This window comes from Protomyctophum parallelum (genome assembly GCF_964188405.1).
Source record: "Protomyctophum parallelum genome assembly, chromosome: 15".
NCBI classification, from domain to species: Eukaryota; Metazoa; Chordata; class Actinopteri; order Myctophiformes; family Myctophidae; genus Protomyctophum; species Protomyctophum parallelum.
Window position 1 is genome coordinate 19,566,136 of NC_139710.1, and position 17,504 is coordinate 19,583,639.

A 17,504-nucleotide genomic window follows, 5' to 3' on the forward strand; every position below is an offset into this window, starting at 1 on the left:
TCATAGGCGGATTATGAGACAATGGGCCCCTGGGAACACAAAGGACCCTCTTTGTGTCTCCATAGGGAACCACTGCTGTTCATCAAATTATTGGCTTAGGAATGCGACAAAAAACTAACTATTTCGGGGCACGGTGGCACAGTTGGTAGTGCTGTCGCTTCACAGCTAGAAGGTCCTGGGTTCAATTCCCACTCGGGACGCTGTGGGTGCTGGCGTGTTTCTTCCTCCGCGTCATCAGTACCCATACCCGAGGTGGGGTTGCCGAAAGGGCCTTTCTGTGTTGAGTTTGCATGTTCTCCCCGTGTCCCCTTAGGTACCCTCACAAAAACATGCAGTAATCCTGGTCTCTAAACTGCCTCCCGCTGGCCAGCCTGATGGAGGGGAAAGGAACTGGTTGGAATAACATGTTCCTTAGTTCCACGCTCTACGTCCAACCAAGGAAACTCCCCCTGTCAGGTGTAAAGGAGCATTGCAGTATTGATAGTTTACTTGACTGATTAAAACCTGAGGACGCTGATTCTACAAATGCCTTCCAAATCAGTAGTTCTCAAACTTTTTCGTGCCAAGGACCCCCAAAATTATGTATTTGACCACGGAAAAAAATGTTTTGTGCCAGGCACAAAGATTTGTGTCCCAAAGTATTCAAAGATTTGAGTACTTTTTCCACCACTTCCTGCAAGTCCTGCATTGCTCATTATTCATTAACGTCATTGCCTTGATGTAGCTCTTCAGGCTGTACATATTGTTCTCTTTCTTTCCATTCCTCTACTCCCCTTTTTCCTCTTCCTTGTCTCTCACATTTAAATGCCACTCAAGGACAAGGGTCATTGTCAAAGTGTACTTTCCCAATCTGCCTCTTCATGTATGTGTGTGTGTGTGTGCGCACGTGCGCAGTATCTAACGGTTTGTGTGAGTGCTTACTGTAGGTTTGACATCAAAGACCGGTAACTTGTTACAGTGTCAGTGAATTACCCAAGACCTACATTATATGTGAGAGGAAGATTTGTGGCAGCAATCGCTTAGGAGAAAAGGGGGTATTTCTTTTTTTTTTTTTTTTTTTTGCGGCTTACGCCTTTTATTGATTTTTTTTTTTAAAGTAACAGATAGTAGGCTGACAGGAAACGGGAGAGAGATGGGGGCATGACATGCGGTAAAGGCCGTGTCGGGTTCGGGAGTCGAACCCGCGGCACACCGCGACTGGATCACCAGTCCGGTGCCCAGACCGTTACGCTACGGCCTGGGCCGAAAGGGGGTATTTCTTTCCCAGATTTCTCACCATAATGTGGTTAAGAACACACAACACACCGTTCATTGTTTCATTGTCATGTGTCTGTGGTGTCCTGATTAAACCCAGGGGTCAGTACTACTCAGTAGTCATTTAATCATTACATTTTTTTATCCAGCCCACATCAATCTGTGGCTGTGTTTGTAATCTGTCCTGTCTGTTAGTAACCAGCTGCGACATTGTGGCTGGCATTGTTTCCACCTTCTAGTCTGTGTGTCGTCATGGCAAAATGTGGTCCTGGAGACACCTATTGTTGTAGCGGTAACTACCACAGAAGTAGTCTAGCTTTTACTCTCTGGTTATCTGTGGACAGATTGTGTCAATGCAGTAGCATCATCACCACCATGCAATATGCAGTCACAGCGGTTACAGGTGAGATTGCAATGGAGGCCGAGATCAAGTATGGGTGTGGTCTTGTGGCAAGGGCACCACAAATTAATGGGTGTTGCCTTTTTACCATTTAAGTATGGTTTCAAGGGAAAATCAGCTAGGATTCAATCCTAGGTCTGCATCACAACAAAACAGTCATCAACACATGTGAGCTAAAGTGAGAACTGATGTCAAACTGTCCAATTTGCAGGTTATTTGTAGCCAACTTAATTTTCTTTTTATTCTTTACAACCATTTTTCAAATAGTATTTTTTTTCTTCCGTTTTCTCCCGTCCCGGGGACCCCAGTGTGGACAACTTCATAATCAAGAAAGCGAAGTCTATATGTTGCTGTGTTATTACCCTAGTTTACTATTAATTTCACTGTTCTCCAACAGAGGACCCGCAAATTGATGCTGACAAATGTATTCTGCTGCCAAATGTATTTGGCAGCAGACCCTTATCTGAAAAGATATTGTGCCATGGACCGACATAAGAGATTTGTTAAAGATGGAGTGCCGTGATTTTTTTCCACCCTAAAACATGAACATCAGGTCTTATTGTTATATAAGGAGGTATAATGTTTTCAAAATGTTGTTTTTATGTGGGCACGCCCACCAGTTCATTAAGTATGCCTGGTTTGCCTGGTGGGTGGTGATGGGTGGTGATCCACCTGAACTGAAGCTGCACCCACAGCTGTAGTTGTATGATAAAGGGGGAGGGGCTGATAATGTGATGTCACTATAGTATTACTGTTTATTTCATTGGCCTGTTTGACTGTCAAGGGTTCATCCTCCAGGAAGAAACCCTAAATACAAAGTTAATACACCATTGCACATAAAAACAACTCCAGGGTGTCTAAGGAAGTACTGTCACCTCATTGACTCATGCATGAAAAAAATTGTGGCACACCATCTTTAAGATATTTTTTCAAAATGTTTCAAAAGAAATTGCAGATCTACAGGCTCACAAGGCGTCACATCAAAACGCGTTGTCAGCTTGTAAATTTGTACAATTGAAATAATGAAATTATAAAATAGGGTTAAACCATTCTTCTTTTAGCTGAAACCCCCTCAAGGACCTGCGGTGGTCCCTGGACCGTACTTTGAGAACTACTGCTTTAGTTCACATAGAAGTTTGCCTCAAATGGCTGTTTCTATGAAATCCAAAGTAGCTGCACATTCTGCATTTGACCTTATGCTCCTCCAATCTTCTTTCCTTTGGCTCCACCCTTCCTCTTTCTTTTTGCTTACACTTTATTAATGTGCACTGTCAGGAATCTAGAAGAGGTTATTTGGTGTCCTGAAATACACTTAACTTTCCAATTTACACTTCAGTGTGCATTTTGTTGTCTCATATTTGGTTGTGTTAATCATCTGATGAGTGTGTATTGTGTTGGCTTTGAGGCACCTGGCTTAACCCTCAGGGCCAAATCCATCTCATCATCGCTCGTTGAAATACCACGAGCAGGTGACCACGGCTGTTGCCAGGGATACTGCCACTCAAATCTCACATCTGTGTCTTATGACTTACACAAAGACAAACACAGAGGTTGTAATCGCACTATGGCCATCTTTCTGTTTTCATTACAGTGGTAAATTATTAGAATCATCTTGTTTCTGTAACCAATATACAGCAATGCGTGCACACACACGCACACACACACACACACACACACACAGTTTCTTTGACACTAGTCTGAGGGCCTTGGCTGAAGCCCTAGTGTGACGAGGGAACAAACACTGTCCTATTTACTGTCTGTTCCAAACAGGCAGGATTCAGCCTTGACAGGGTTCCCACGCGTCCTGGAAAACCTGGACAAATTCTTATGTGGTTTTCCAGTCATTGAAATTATAGACATTTTTTAAATAACCCAAAGGTCCTAGAAAACAACTAATTACATGTTGTGTTCAACAAACTAAAGGGATTTTCTATTACTGGTCAGAGGAAATGGTGTCCTTTCAACTGATAGGTTTAGCAATTAGCACTCATCCAAAATATTATGCAGCATTTTATTTTTTATTATTATTTAATATTATGTAATGTATAATAATTATATACTGGTAGGTCACATAAAATGACCTGGAAACATGATTTATTGGAAACAGTCAGTCGAGACGGAAGGTAACCCAATATCAGTCACATACACAGTGCCTGTTTGTAGACGGATAAATAAAACGGTTATTGCACAAAGGCACCACGTGGCATGGTGGCGGGTTCTTGTTAATGACAACAGTGACTGTGTCACACCGTCATTTAGCAGTATCACCATGGCAACGCAGTGCGCAATGAGAGCCAGGGCAGAAAAGGGAGATTGATGGATAAAAAAAATAATAAAGCAGACAGGACGGAAAGAAATATATAACACCTGTTGCCATCTCCCAGATGAAAATAAGTAGTGGTGGGGACGGAACTATCATTCACTAGTGATGAGTCAGAGTCATGTGGATGAACAGAACAGATCCATGTGTCGTGTGTGTGTGTGTGTGTGTGTGTGTGTGTGTGTGCGCGTGTGTGTCTGTCGATATCTTCTTAGCGACGATTATTATTATATCGATTTGATCCTTTTAGAGTTTAATTTTGGAGACGATCGTTTCGTTTTTAATATCAACAAATCGACGTGAAGAAATTCAAATTGATAAAAAAAAATTTAAACTGATTTGTTTAACCACTTACACCCTTTATTTATTTTTTTAATTGCTGAAATAGACAATATACAAGCTTCCAACACGATGAATCGTGATGTGACGCATCGTCCGCTTGTTGTTCGGCTTTTTCCGAAAAATTGCAAACAAATAATCTTTGTAATCGCTATAAATCGATTAGTTCGGTTATAACTGTTGCACCCTTATAACGTATGGGGCTACAACAGTTAAACCAACTAATCGATTTACTTATAGGCTATAAATAAGCAATGACTGGAGTTCAAAGGTCTTTAGAAGCGAGGGCTGATGTAAAGAGTGAGGGCAAACGTGCTGCTTGTGTGTTCTTCTGATTCTGATGAGTCATGACACACACACACATCCATTGTGTTCCAGGACAGGAACGTGTATGTGCAAAATGTGTGCACAGGTGGCACAGCACTCCACTTGTCTTCTACACTAATATTTTCATCTACCGGTAGTTTAATTGTCAATATTTTTGCCATAGTTTTAGTCATTATTGCTTAGTTTTTATTTTGTTTTCATCTGTGAAAATAGTTCCTGTTCCTGTTTTGTTTTCTCAGTTCATACCAACTCGTGACTTTCCATTACAATTTCCACTGCTTGGCCACACCATGTTTCATTATTACGTTCCTCTTGTTTTTCCATTCATACTTACCAATTCAAACAAACTTTCTTTGATGTTAGCTCTATATATCTGGTTGTGTTTTTAAAATGCACTGTGAATGGTATTCAAATGGGCGGGGGACTGATGCTAAGCAGCATACACTCATATTTATGCCCCACAAGTGCTGACACCTAGTGGTTTTAAAGCAGTATGTCTCCATCCTACAGCTTTTCTCAGACTAGGCCACGTGTCTATAGTATTCATGTGATTATGAGGGCTGGTAATGTGTTATTTCTCATAAAGCGTTTTCTTTGCTGGTTTCCAGGTTGCCGCTCTTCCAGGCCAGTGCTTTTGCTTTTCTGGCCCCAGCCAGGGCCATTCTGTCTCTAGACAAATGGAAGTGTAATGATACAGGTAAATAATTATTCTCTTGCTGTCTCTGTCTCTGTCTCACTTTCACACAAACTGTCTCACACCAACATAGTTCCTACTCGTCTCACACAGCTGAACAGAGATCTTCGCCTACTGAAACATAATGTTATTTATATATTAAATATTACAGCGATGAGAACAGCCGCTGACAAACTTACGACCACTGCTACCGCCCTAAAGGCTTTTACAATGATTCTGCAATGCAGTCATTTTGTTTTTTTATCTCCAAATTGTTTATACCCATTTAATATGCAAAAAATCCCCAGAGGTTTAGGCAGGTTTAGTCTCGTTACTCAAAGCTAACTTACGGTAAGTAGCCATCATGTCAGCCAGTTCATTAAGAGTTACATACAGTATCTGTAACTCTTAAGTAAACATTGTAATACATGAATCACATTTTTGTGCTCATCGTCTTTTTTCTCTCCTTATCTTGAAAATTTCTCCTGCGACCAGCGGTTCCGCTATTTAACAGCACAGAACTCATGAATACAGAGCACATCTGGCACCCCAGGATACGAGAGGTAAGGAAAGGAATCACTGAGAGAAGAGAATGTTTAATGCCGAATTCAGCAATCAGCAATAAAGTTCTTTCTACTAAATGTGTGTGTACAAAACATCCGAAACATCCATTTCACCTTTGTGTGTTACACTGTACACCTAGTTCAGAACACACCAAGCCTCATGGTTAGTTGCCACTTTGTCTCGCTACAAAGTAACATCTGAAAATAAAACATAAACCTTTTTTTCATGAGTTCACCAGACAAATCTGCTATCTTGCACCACACAATTGTGATTGGTTTTCACTTCAATCAGGGCCCAGAGGCATGTTTTTTTTCATTTTTTTTACACAGACTAATCTTCCGCTTTCTCAGAATGTGGATAATAGAATACCGATGTTGGTATTGTTGACTTTGACTTAATAATCACAACGTTTATTCCCTTTAACTCACTTTTATTCAAAGTGAACGGACAGTAGCAAAACAACACCAGTTCCCTCCATATTCACATCTGAACACAGGAGATTGATTGAGTTTTTAATTAGCCTGGCACGCTGAGAGACAGAGACCCTTAGTGTCTAGGAGGCGAGTCCATTTTGAGGAACAAACAACAAACCACCCGACAACAAATCTGCTGAAGGCAATCGTAAAGGAAAGCAGAGCTGAATGAGTCACAGGGCATGTGCACGGTTAGGTCACAGGGCATGCGTGCACAGCAACCTCACATGACTGGCTTCTGTCGTCTGGTACCGCTGCAGGCGTGTGTGCAAAGTGTGACAAGAGACGTTAACTCACATTAACCTTTTCTTGTGGCCGTGTGTCAGCCAGTCGGGTAACTGTTCTGACGCATGTGCGAGACCGTAACCGAATCAGACCAAATCGAATTGAGGGACAGAACACTAATGGATAGAGGGCTGGAGGGTTAAGATGTACAGAGAGGTTAAAAATACAGAGCATTTAAAGAGTGGAAAAGAGCCATGCTTATCTTGAATTTAATTGTGCTTGACAGATTTCCAATCAAGTGTAACTGAAAGATTTGCTCTGGTAACTATTTAGGCCAATCTCCTCCTTAAATGAAATCAAATATATAATCAACAATTTGGTTACAGTCATGGGTGTAAAGAGATGACAACTGTGTATGCATCCTTGTGTCTTTCTGTTTTCATGTGGTTGAAGAGTGCGGGGGGCCGGGGGGCTCTTAAAACCCATAGCACGTCATCGTCAAGCGACCGCAAGTGTGTGTTTGCAGTTCATTCTTGTTTTTTGCTGAATCAATTGAGCAATATATGATCCTTATGTGCCTTCTCTCCGTGGCTCTGTTCTATCGCTACAGATCCAGGGGGCTATCATTGTGTCGTCTACGATTGAGGTGTGCATCGGACTGCTGGGCCTGCCGGGGCTCCTGCTGAAGTACATTGGACCCCTGACCATCACCCCCACTGTGGCCCTCATCGGCCTGTCCGGCTTCCAGGCTGCAGGCGAGAGGGCCGGAAAACACTGGGGCATCGCTATGCTGTGAGTATGTCATCATGAGGCACAACCAAACACTTTTGTTGTTTTGTGTCGCATGAAAAGCTGTGAAATCCATGAGGTAGAGCCTCAACCTGTTATACTTTGATTGTAGTCATTTTTCCACGCTGAAAATAGCCGATCTACAAGCTCACAGTCACAACGCATCATATCATGATTTGACGCGTTCTGAGCGGACTGCTCGTGCGACCAAGTACAAATCATGCAGTGTTCTTCTCCACCATGCTCCCTCTGGGGGAGCAGCGTAATAGCCTCTGATTTTCTCCCTCCCCGGCAGTAAAACTAAACTGATTGGCTGAGGTACCTCTTGGGCTCTTTGTCAGATCTATGGATGAATTAACTGAAATCCCCCCCAGTAATAGTAGGGAATTATTGCAAAGCCATGAGTATTACAGACACAGTTATAACCAAGTTTTGACTGGCAGGAAAATGTGTTTAGATTTAGATTAGATTACAAAGGTGTTTCATTATTTGTTTCCTCATCCTCATTTCTGAGTGATTGTTTCTGCTCTTTCACTACACACCTTACCTGAACCTCGGTTTAAAATACTCATTTATTACCTGCTTTTTATTATTATTTTAAATGTCAGTTAAAGGCAGTGGCTAACAGAAAGGTGTTTTACTGTAGCTTTGGTTTAAAATAATTGAGTTGTAGCAGACCTTTTATTCCAGATATGTGCTCTTCACAACCATAGACTGTAAAAAAAAATATGGACAAAGCGTTCTCCGGGTCTGAGATGGACGTAAAATGAAGCCTGTCAGTCCTTGAATTGTAAATCGCCATCTTTCTAGATCCGTTTGGGCCCAGCTGAGCCATTGGCTGGCCCAGACAACGAGGCGGGACCACCTTCTTCTTCTTTGTTGGTTTTTATTTTGACTCGAGTGGGTGGGGGATCCCGTTCATAGACTGTAACGGCAGCCACGCCCCTCAGATGCGACTTTATGGTCATTTCTTTAATAAATTGGACCATAATTTTCCAAAAAGAATATTATGACATTAGAAATGAGACTTTAAACTAGTGACTGGAAGCAGAAAGTATTCATGACCATGTTTATTAAGGTAATACAGTCTAGGTGAAGTTGGGCCCAAATACATGGATCTCTATGGAGCTATGGGGTTTTTTGAGCCCAATGACAGCGCCACAACAGGCCATTATATGAATTTTCAGGAAATCCCGATTTTCTTAGTGGCTTCACAAAATATCTGTCTGACTGCCCCCCTGTTCACAACGCAGATCTGTCCCCGGTGAGCGATGGTTCATGATATAGAAAGATAATGTCTCACCAAATGTACTTTGGCCCTAAACCAGTCAGTGCTTAACCAACAGTGGTATTTTGAAATAAATGTTTTGATTGACCGGGAGCCAGTGTAAAGTCTAAGAACAATGAGACCTGAGAAATGTTTGCATTGAGTGATTCCTTTTTAGCCACTGACTGAATGTCTCTCTTCTCTGTAGGACTATCTTTTTGGTGCTGCTATTTTCCCAGTATGCCAGAGACGTCCAGTTGCCCCTTCCAGTCTATAAGGCCAAAAAGGATGGAAAAAAAGGATGGACCTCTTATAGGCTACAGCTGTTCAAGATGTTTCCTGTAAGTGCACAAGTTCAGCCTTCAGTCAGATCAGATGTATAGTATATCTTGCTCCCTCCCTTCCTCTTCACAAACTATTCTTTTTTGTTTCTGAGCACTGCTTGTTTTCTCATCTAATTTTTTAATAATTCAACTTCTGGTGCTATTATAATTATGTCTTTCATTCCCCCCATGAGCTTAGATTTACCCCCTGCCCGATTATTTGCTACCTGCCGGATTGTATAAATCTTTAAGTCTTTTTTCTGCCCCCTGCTGGTGATATACTAAATAACAGGCACTACATTTACACAAAAGGTTAAGTCACATTGCCAGGTTATGCCCATGTGTTCTGAAAAGGTATCCTGTTGAAAAAACACTATCAGCGATGGCCCCTACAACTGGTGTTACACCCCTTGTCTGCAATTAAAGCAGTGGCTCTCAATCTCAACGAGAACACAACAAACCTAGCGTAGCGACAATGAAAACGGTACAAATATTCATTTTTAGCCACATGTGCAAACAACCATGTCTTATTTCTCTCTTCCAGATCATCATGGCTATCCTGGTTTCATGGGGTTTGTGTTTCATTTTCACTGTGACCAACATCTTCCCACCAGAGAAGGATAAATACGGTTACTATGCCCGCACGGACGCACGCCCGGGCATCTTAGCAGCTGCACCATGGTTCAAGGTCCCTTATCCCTGTAAGTCTGTCGGGGTGTTATGTCTCCTCTCCATCCTCTTATGTCTACGCATCTGACTATTTTGGTTTGTGTCAAGTCATGAGCCTGCAAGCAAAATAATGTCAGTGTTTGACATTGCATGTATCTCATGTCCCTCAATTTAGCTTTGGAACTAGGGTCAGGGCTGACATGGAACAAACATTTGGCCCTGGCATTTAATGCCTTGATTTGCCACTACAGATGTGTAAAGAAAGTGGCACACTTAACATTATTTATTCTTATTTATAAATCTTTCAGCATACTTGTATTCATTGATGTACAAGATTGCATGTAGGTTAAACTCCATCTGCTTCCTTGTCAGGCCAGAGATAATATTTCATGCATGTGATGGAGCACATTTCTTGCCAAATGTCTTGTACACCTGCCATGTTTTACTAAAAAAATAATATACATTATATATACAGTGTGTGTGTGTGTGTGTATATATACAGTATATATACACACACACACACACACACACACAACAACAACACATCACATAGAAACCACAGAGTGGCCGTGCTGGTGTGGTCAGAATCACACCTCCTGTGGCTCAACCTGTGGGTCGGGACCCCTGAGTTAGGTTTTTTTTCTTCTTTTTTTTTAAGCAGATTCTGTCTCTTTATCTGTACAGTTCAGTGGGGTGTCCCAACGGTTACAGCTGCAGGGGTGATTGGCATGATGAGTGCGGTGGTTGCGAGCATCATTGAGTCTATTGGAGATTATTATGCCTGTGCACGTCTCTCCTGTGCCCCTCCACCCCCGGTCCATGCAATCAACAGGTAAGTGACAAGTGTACATTTGATCTCTCCTTTGTCCTTGCCGTATTCCTTAACTTGAGTTTTAAGCAGTGTTGTCCCTGAACGCGTTCAACAAACCTGTTTGTATTTTGGGTGAACTGAACGTACTGTATTTCTGCCTGATGAATGTTATTGAGAACTCGTTCATTTCTGGCGTCTGTGAACGTCGCTCTATCACAGTTCACTTCATTCAAGAGTGTAAGATTTCCATATAGCATTCCAGGCGAAAACGCAACGTAAACAGGCCTTAATATGTAGTAGAAAACCCACCAAGTCCGCCTAAAATGAATGAATCTCTGCCGTGCACTTCTCTGGAGCGCGCTTACTGTCTATGGGAGCGCGCAACTCACAACTGGAAGATGATTCTAATGCTGCCGCTGATGCATGCAGATACAGAACATGTCCCTACCCCAAAAACACAGAGGTGAACTTGTTGTTGTTTGATTAAACATAATGTGCCATGGTGCCACCGCTTGTTATTTTTGCATCGAGGACCGCTGTCTGTACATAAATCGCCTCGGGCCAAACAAAACACATTTCCCTCCCACACCACAGTGAAGCCTGATTTATTCTTCAAATCATCGTACAATGTGTTGCATGCTGAAAATAGCTGATCCACAAGCTCACAATGCGTCACGTCCTTGACTAGTTGTGAGCTTGTGGATCAGCTATTTTCAGCATGTGGAAATATGCAGGCTGTGAGTGAGAGTCAGTGATACGTTCAGAAATCTTTGCCACAATAAAAGCATACGAGTTTCACAAGTTGGGGCTTCGTTTTCACATTTTTCCATATAAAGACAGAAGCAAAGTGGAAAAGGATTACGCATTCGGTGGCATTTCACATTGCAAAACGGTGCAGAAACAAAATGTAAAAGAAAAATGTATTAATTAATTTGGATAATGCCTGGACATATTGTAAAAGATGTAACTTTATAAATATTATTTGGATAATGGTAATGGACATTATTGAATGAATGAATGAATGAAACTTTGACAGCCGTAGCCAGTAGATGACAAACAACAATTAAAAACATACAAAACGGTTACAAAAAAAATACATTGGTTCATAAAACTCTAAAACTCTCGTAAAAAAACAAACAAACAAAAGATCTATAGGAGGCACTCATACCAATGTTTCCACATCAAAGAGCGGTATCTAACAGTGCTAAACCTAGGATTAGTCAACACCTTAATCACGTTATGCGATTATTGGACGGACAATAGGAATAATATGTAATAATCATTTAGACATTAGCTTGCAGCAACGAATCGGTACAAAAAATAAAAGAATACAAATAAACTAGTTAATTTTTAGAACCATGAACTTTAGTTCCAAATTTTTAATGAACTATGACGACTGTGAATGATCATAACATGCCGACGGACTATTTTTCTGATTTTTGTCATTGAAAGCTGCAAATACTTCAGCGTATGCGCTAAAATAAAACAATCTCGGCAGTGTAGAATATTTGATTAAATAGCGGGTAACGCGTGTTTCGCAGTAGAACTGTTAAAGATCTTTATTTATTTATCTTTATATTGGCACCCTTTTTGTGGTCTATTTTGCTTGTGTCCCTAGGGGCATATTTGTGGAGGGCATCTCCTGTGTGCTGGACGGCCTGTTTGGGACAGGAAACGGTTCCACCTCTTCCAGTCCTAATATCGGCGTGCTGGGAATCACAAAGGTAATGCATCGTACGACACATTTACAACACACCTCAACTCGCCTCATAATTATCACTGCCTCCACCATTCCCCCGTTTCCTTGACAACCTCCTGTTGGTCTCTGATTGGCTTTTCCAGGTGGGCAGCAGACGCGTGATCCAGTATGGGGCGGCCATGATGCTGCTGCTTGGGCTTGTGGGGAAATTCAGCGCACTGTTTGCCTCTCTGCCCGACCCCGTCCTAGGTGCACTGTTCTGTACCTTGTTCGGCATGATCACGGCCGTGGGGCTGTCCAACCTGCAGTTCGTGGACCTCAACTCATCTCGGAATCTCTTCGTCCTTGGCTTCTCCATCTTCTTTGGCCTTGTGCTGCCAAGCTACCTCAAAGAGAATCCGCTGGTCACCGGTGAGCGGAGGCGAGCACGTCGATCTGAATAAAAATGTCTGCTCTTAACCACATGAACCCTAACATTCCTTTTCTGGTCATGTCGTAATAGGCGAACATTTGTCGAAAATGGCAGATCTACAACTTAAGCTCACCACACATAGTGAGCATGTATCGTATAGAGCCCTGGCGGGTCAACAATAGGGATGCACCGATCCGATACTCGTATCGGAGATCGGCGCCGATCCAGGCTAAAATTCTAGATCGGGTATCGGATCGGTGGCCGATCCATTATCCGATCCGATCCGATAATTATGTGTAATTACAGTATGAAAACAACTCTACCTCCTCTGTGACACAGTAGTGTAGTATTGACAGTATAACATGTGGAATGCAGCCAGGCTAGCCTGCGCACACATTAACCTGGTCTAATTGTTGCAGTTATTTAATAAATAATTCAGTGCATTTATATCTGTGTTTGTTACATTTTGTTTTACAAAGTTGGGAAAGTAATGTTTAAGTCAAGCCTTGATGTTGCCTTACACAAAATAATGATTCCAGACTCCACACAGTGAGGCATACAGCTTAATAGGTTATTACGTTTCTTTGTGGGGGGTATCGGATCGGTACTCTGTATCGGCAGATACTGGACCCCCATGTATCGAAATCGGTATCGAATGCCAAAAAGCCGGATCGGTGCATCCCTAGTCAACAACATACAGTATGGATGAAGTAGTTAACGGTACACAAGAGCTTTCAATCTACTGCTAATGGCTAACTCCTTCGTCCAATCGCTCAGGTATCGTTGAGATAGACCAGGTGCTGAACGTGCTGATGACCACTGCCATGTTCGTTGGTGGATCTGTTGCATTCATTCTGGACAACACCATCCCGGGTAAGTCTTTCAGTCTGCTCTTCACCGCCATGAAGAGCAGCCATGCAATTATTAAGATGTGCATGGGGGCCTTAACTCACCACTGATACAATCGGCACCAACTTTCTTGTGCACACTACCAATATGCCAAGGAAGTAAATTCTCAAATCTTTCAGATTTTGTGAATATTTATTTTTCTTCTGTGATATTTCACATTTTGTGAATTCATAATCTCAGACTGTTCGTCATCATTGTACACAGGGAAGTCATTCTGTTATTTCTTTATTTTAGTTGAAGGGTGACAATCATTACAGAGCAACTGAAATATATGAATACACTGTTATTAACAAACATTATTATAATGATAAAGGTTAAATTCATGAAGAACGTTGTTGGAAATGCATCTTTAACAATTTAATTCATTAACTAACTTTTAATCTGGATTTTCTGAAACATCCAAGTAAATTAATGGGAAATTCACTTGCAGAAACGGAGCTGTTCTAAAAGTGGGCATTAACTTTTTAGCTCTATTGCTCTGGGAACTCAACCCAAGTACCCAACTACCCAAAAATTTGAGTGCGACTGTTCTTGCCAAACCTGCCCACAGCAGGATGTTTGGTCAATGCATTTGCAATGAGAGAAACGTATTTTTCTGCCCGAGCGGAAATATAATCTTTATATGCGCGATTGGAGCGTCTGTGCAGGGCAGTGAGAACAGCTGCATTCATTTATAACATGGAGCGCAAGAAAACCAGTGTTCGTGCATGGACTCTTTGCGCTTATGCTTGCGTGCCTGGTGGCTTTCAAGCTTTACAGCTCAAACCGCCGTGCCATCATAGCTAATGTTCCCCTTGGCCCTCAACCCGCCCTTCACAGGTACTCCAGAAGAGCGTGGCATCAAGAAGCTGAAGCTCGGTATCGGGGGGCCCAGTGCTGCCGAGCTGGAGGGGATGAGATCCTACGACTTGCCGTTCGGCATGGACTTTATCCGTAGACACAGAGTCTTCCAGTACCTCCCCATCAGCCCCACCTTCACAGGCTACCAGTGGGGGGCATTACGGGGGGCCTGTGCCAGACGGATGGCACATGCGGAAACGGGGAAAGAGGGCGGTGGAACAGGAGCGGAGGGAGAGAGCGGGGTATAATAGACAGTCAGGAGGCTGGGGAGCAAACAGAGTAGTACAGAAGAGAAGTAGGGCGGAGTTTGGAAGGAGTGTAGTAATGAAGGTTTTTTGTGGATTCTATGGAAGCAATATGATGTGCCAACCCCCCGATCATGTGTTTGTCAAGATTTAGCCTCCGTTCGGTCTGCCTTTGTCATTTCTATCCATGCTGTCATGAGCATGCTATGGCAATCCACAGCATGCTTTTAATTATGCCATCATTAACTCACAAGGTCAGATCTTGGTCAGGTGTGTGTTTGCGCGCGTGTGTGTGTGTGTGCAAGAATTCATAGAGCTCTCCATGTCTGGGTTGTGCATATATTTGCTTGCACATTGTCCCTTAATACACATGAGCAGATGATGCTAAAAGGCTCAATGCGATGACTGTAACATTTTGTAGAATCAGTTATAATCGTACAGCCAGTGACTAAGCCCTTTACAAAGAACCCATACTGCCCAAGGCGGTTGTTAGGAAGTATAATCTCCTGTAAAAAGGAGATTTGACAATGCAAGTTTGGGATTATGCTAAATTGAATTGCTCACTGTTTTTATAACCACATCAGAATTGTGCTCACACATGCAGACAATAATAGTCCCTACACTTGCAGCTAAACTTTTTGACAGATTTCTTTTTTTATATATTAAACTTCAATGCATAGCTGAATTAATAGAGAGGCCGTCTAGGAATGCCTAGTCAATGTGTCTCTGAGCAAGACACTTGACCCCTAACTACTCCCCTTGCACTGTATTAGTAGCGCCAACTGCTCCTAAGTCCTAGTTAGGACGGGTAAAGGCAGAGCACAAATTCTACGGTATGTACACTGCAAGTACAGTGACAAACGAAATACCCCAAAGGAGTGGGGAGTCCTGGGGACCAAATAAATATACGAAAAGATTAAAATAACGTTTAACTTTAAATCTACCAAGCAAGTAAATGACCAAGCAAGTAAATATTAACAAACGCATGAACTGAACTTAATTTTATATTTTAAGCCCTGTCAAAAACGAAGCCAATCTGTAAGCTCACAACGCAGCATGTCACATTGTGAACTTGTACTGTAGATAAGCAATTTATTTTAAATGGTTGAATTTTTGCCCCAAAATAGCCAGGTTGAAAGTGACAGACACATCGGCCACGTACTATTATTGGTTATTGCCAATACCGATGTTGTCAAAAGGTAAAATGTCTGATATATGAGCCAAACCGATATCGGTTAGGCTCTAGCCATAATGCACGTAAACTGGCTTGGTCATGCTAATGCAATGCAAAATGATTGTTATTCCTGCCAGGAGGCCAGAGTGGCCCAAGGCGAGGGTTTATATTTTTGCTCCTGTGAGTTTGTCCGTCTGTCTGGCTGTCTCTGAACAGCTAATCTCCGGCACTGTTGGACTGATCAGCATGAAGCTTTGCACGCACACTCCCAGGAGACTATGGAAGAACCTCTGACCCACATTTTTGAAATTGGTGGTGCTATAACAGGGCCATTCACGTTTTGGCCTATAACTCTTGAACCGTTACAAACATTTACAATGATGCATACCTTATAGTATTCTAAGTGCTGGTCATAATGCATTATATGCTCGATGGAACAGAACAAACTACCATACAGTACTTAGTTGGTTATAAAGCGTCTTATACAGTAATATATAACTCACTAAGTATGGTACTGTACTTACAATGTGCTGGTCATCTTATAATGCCTTATAATGCGTGATGACCAGCACTTATAATACTTCATAAAACTTGTGTTATGTAACGAGTGTTATGAAGCCTTACAACGCTCATGCATTTTAATGTGTGTTCTTCTTCAAATCACATATTTTGCTACAACTTCAACAATCGGTACACATTATCTCTGAAGTCAGATTCTTCATATTCCATTAAGATTGACTATAATTGTCTTTTAAAGTTTGCGGAAGGGGCCCATTGGTCCCAGTAGCTGGCACCCCAGATGTTTCAAATACACCTCATGGTGGCGCTATAACAGCTAGCCCTGGGTAGGCAACACACTCAGAGGTGTCCACTTTTCTAGTTGTAATTTATTGTCATTGTCATTATGTGGCACAAGTTAACTTGAAAATGTCACTCCACTGCTCACTCCATTTGGCCTTTGGCAAAATTCGCAGACGTGTTGAAATACAAAATGACCATTATGTTCTTTCTCTAGGAGAGGAAATACCTGCAAGCAGAGCAAAGGACAAGGGACTGATCCGCTCCAGTCCCTTGTTTTCTAAACGAGGAAGAGTGTTTGAGGAAGGCTCATACATAGTCTGTATTTACGGTGGTGGGGTGACCACCGAACTACAACATGACGTCACGAGCCGCGGTGAAGAGCAAACCACCGCCACCGCTCCAGCCCTTCTCTCTGTTTTTACTCACCACCGCTCAATGTTATTTCAGCTCCGGTGGTCAGCTCACCACCGGAGCGGTGGTCACCTCATCACCGAAAATCCAGACTATGAATAGGCCTTTAGTAATGGTTACAATATCCCATTTGAAAATGGACTTTCATTCATTTTTCTGGCCACAGTCCCTTGCATTATCTTATGCATGATCCACTAATGCCACCAAACCCCTCTCATGGACACATTCCCTCACATTCAATGCTTAAATGGGCATTAGAAGTATCTAGTCGCTTCAGCATGGATCAAAATGCCCTTGTTTTGCAACCCTAAATGTGCAATTACTGCAAACCTTTTGTAGAGTTTAGGTAACCTTTGTATTTCACTGATAACCTTAACCTTTTTGTCTGTATGCTTTATTTGTGTAGGCAAGGACCTCTATAATATTATGTAGGCACATGCATAATGTTAGTTTTAACAGGTTTAGAATGGCCAGTGCAATGCCTTAGGCGTGTTAAGATATCATTATTACTGCTTGGAATGGGAGATTGGTACCCACTATCCAGTGCACAAACAAGTGACCCTGCAAAAGCATTTTTTT

General features: G+C 42.1%; 1 protein-coding gene across 2 annotated transcripts in view; it reads left to right on the forward strand.

The window, feature by feature from the left end:
* slc23a2 (solute carrier family 23 member 2) overlaps positions 1-16,804 on the forward strand; it is a 46,877-nt gene extending 30,073 nt beyond the window's left edge. For both annotated transcript variants that reach the window (XM_083785035.1, XM_083785036.1), the window contains 10 exons: positions 5,249-5,337; positions 5,809-5,876; positions 7,186-7,367; positions 8,840-8,972; positions 9,499-9,655; positions 10,308-10,455; positions 12,053-12,158; positions 12,277-12,544; positions 13,323-13,418; positions 14,274-16,804. In XM_083785035.1, coding sequence (XP_083641161.1) covers positions 5,249-5,337; positions 5,809-5,876; positions 7,186-7,367; positions 8,840-8,972; positions 9,499-9,655; positions 10,308-10,455; positions 12,053-12,158; positions 12,277-12,544; positions 13,323-13,418; positions 14,274-14,542 — 1,516 coding nt within the window. In that variant the 3' untranslated portion in view covers positions 14,543-16,804. The remainder of the gene's footprint in view (positions 1-5,248; positions 5,338-5,808; positions 5,877-7,185; positions 7,368-8,839; positions 8,973-9,498; positions 9,656-10,307; positions 10,456-12,052; positions 12,159-12,276; positions 12,545-13,322; positions 13,419-14,273) is intronic.
* The last annotated feature ends 700 nt before the right edge of the window (positions 16,805-17,504 follow it).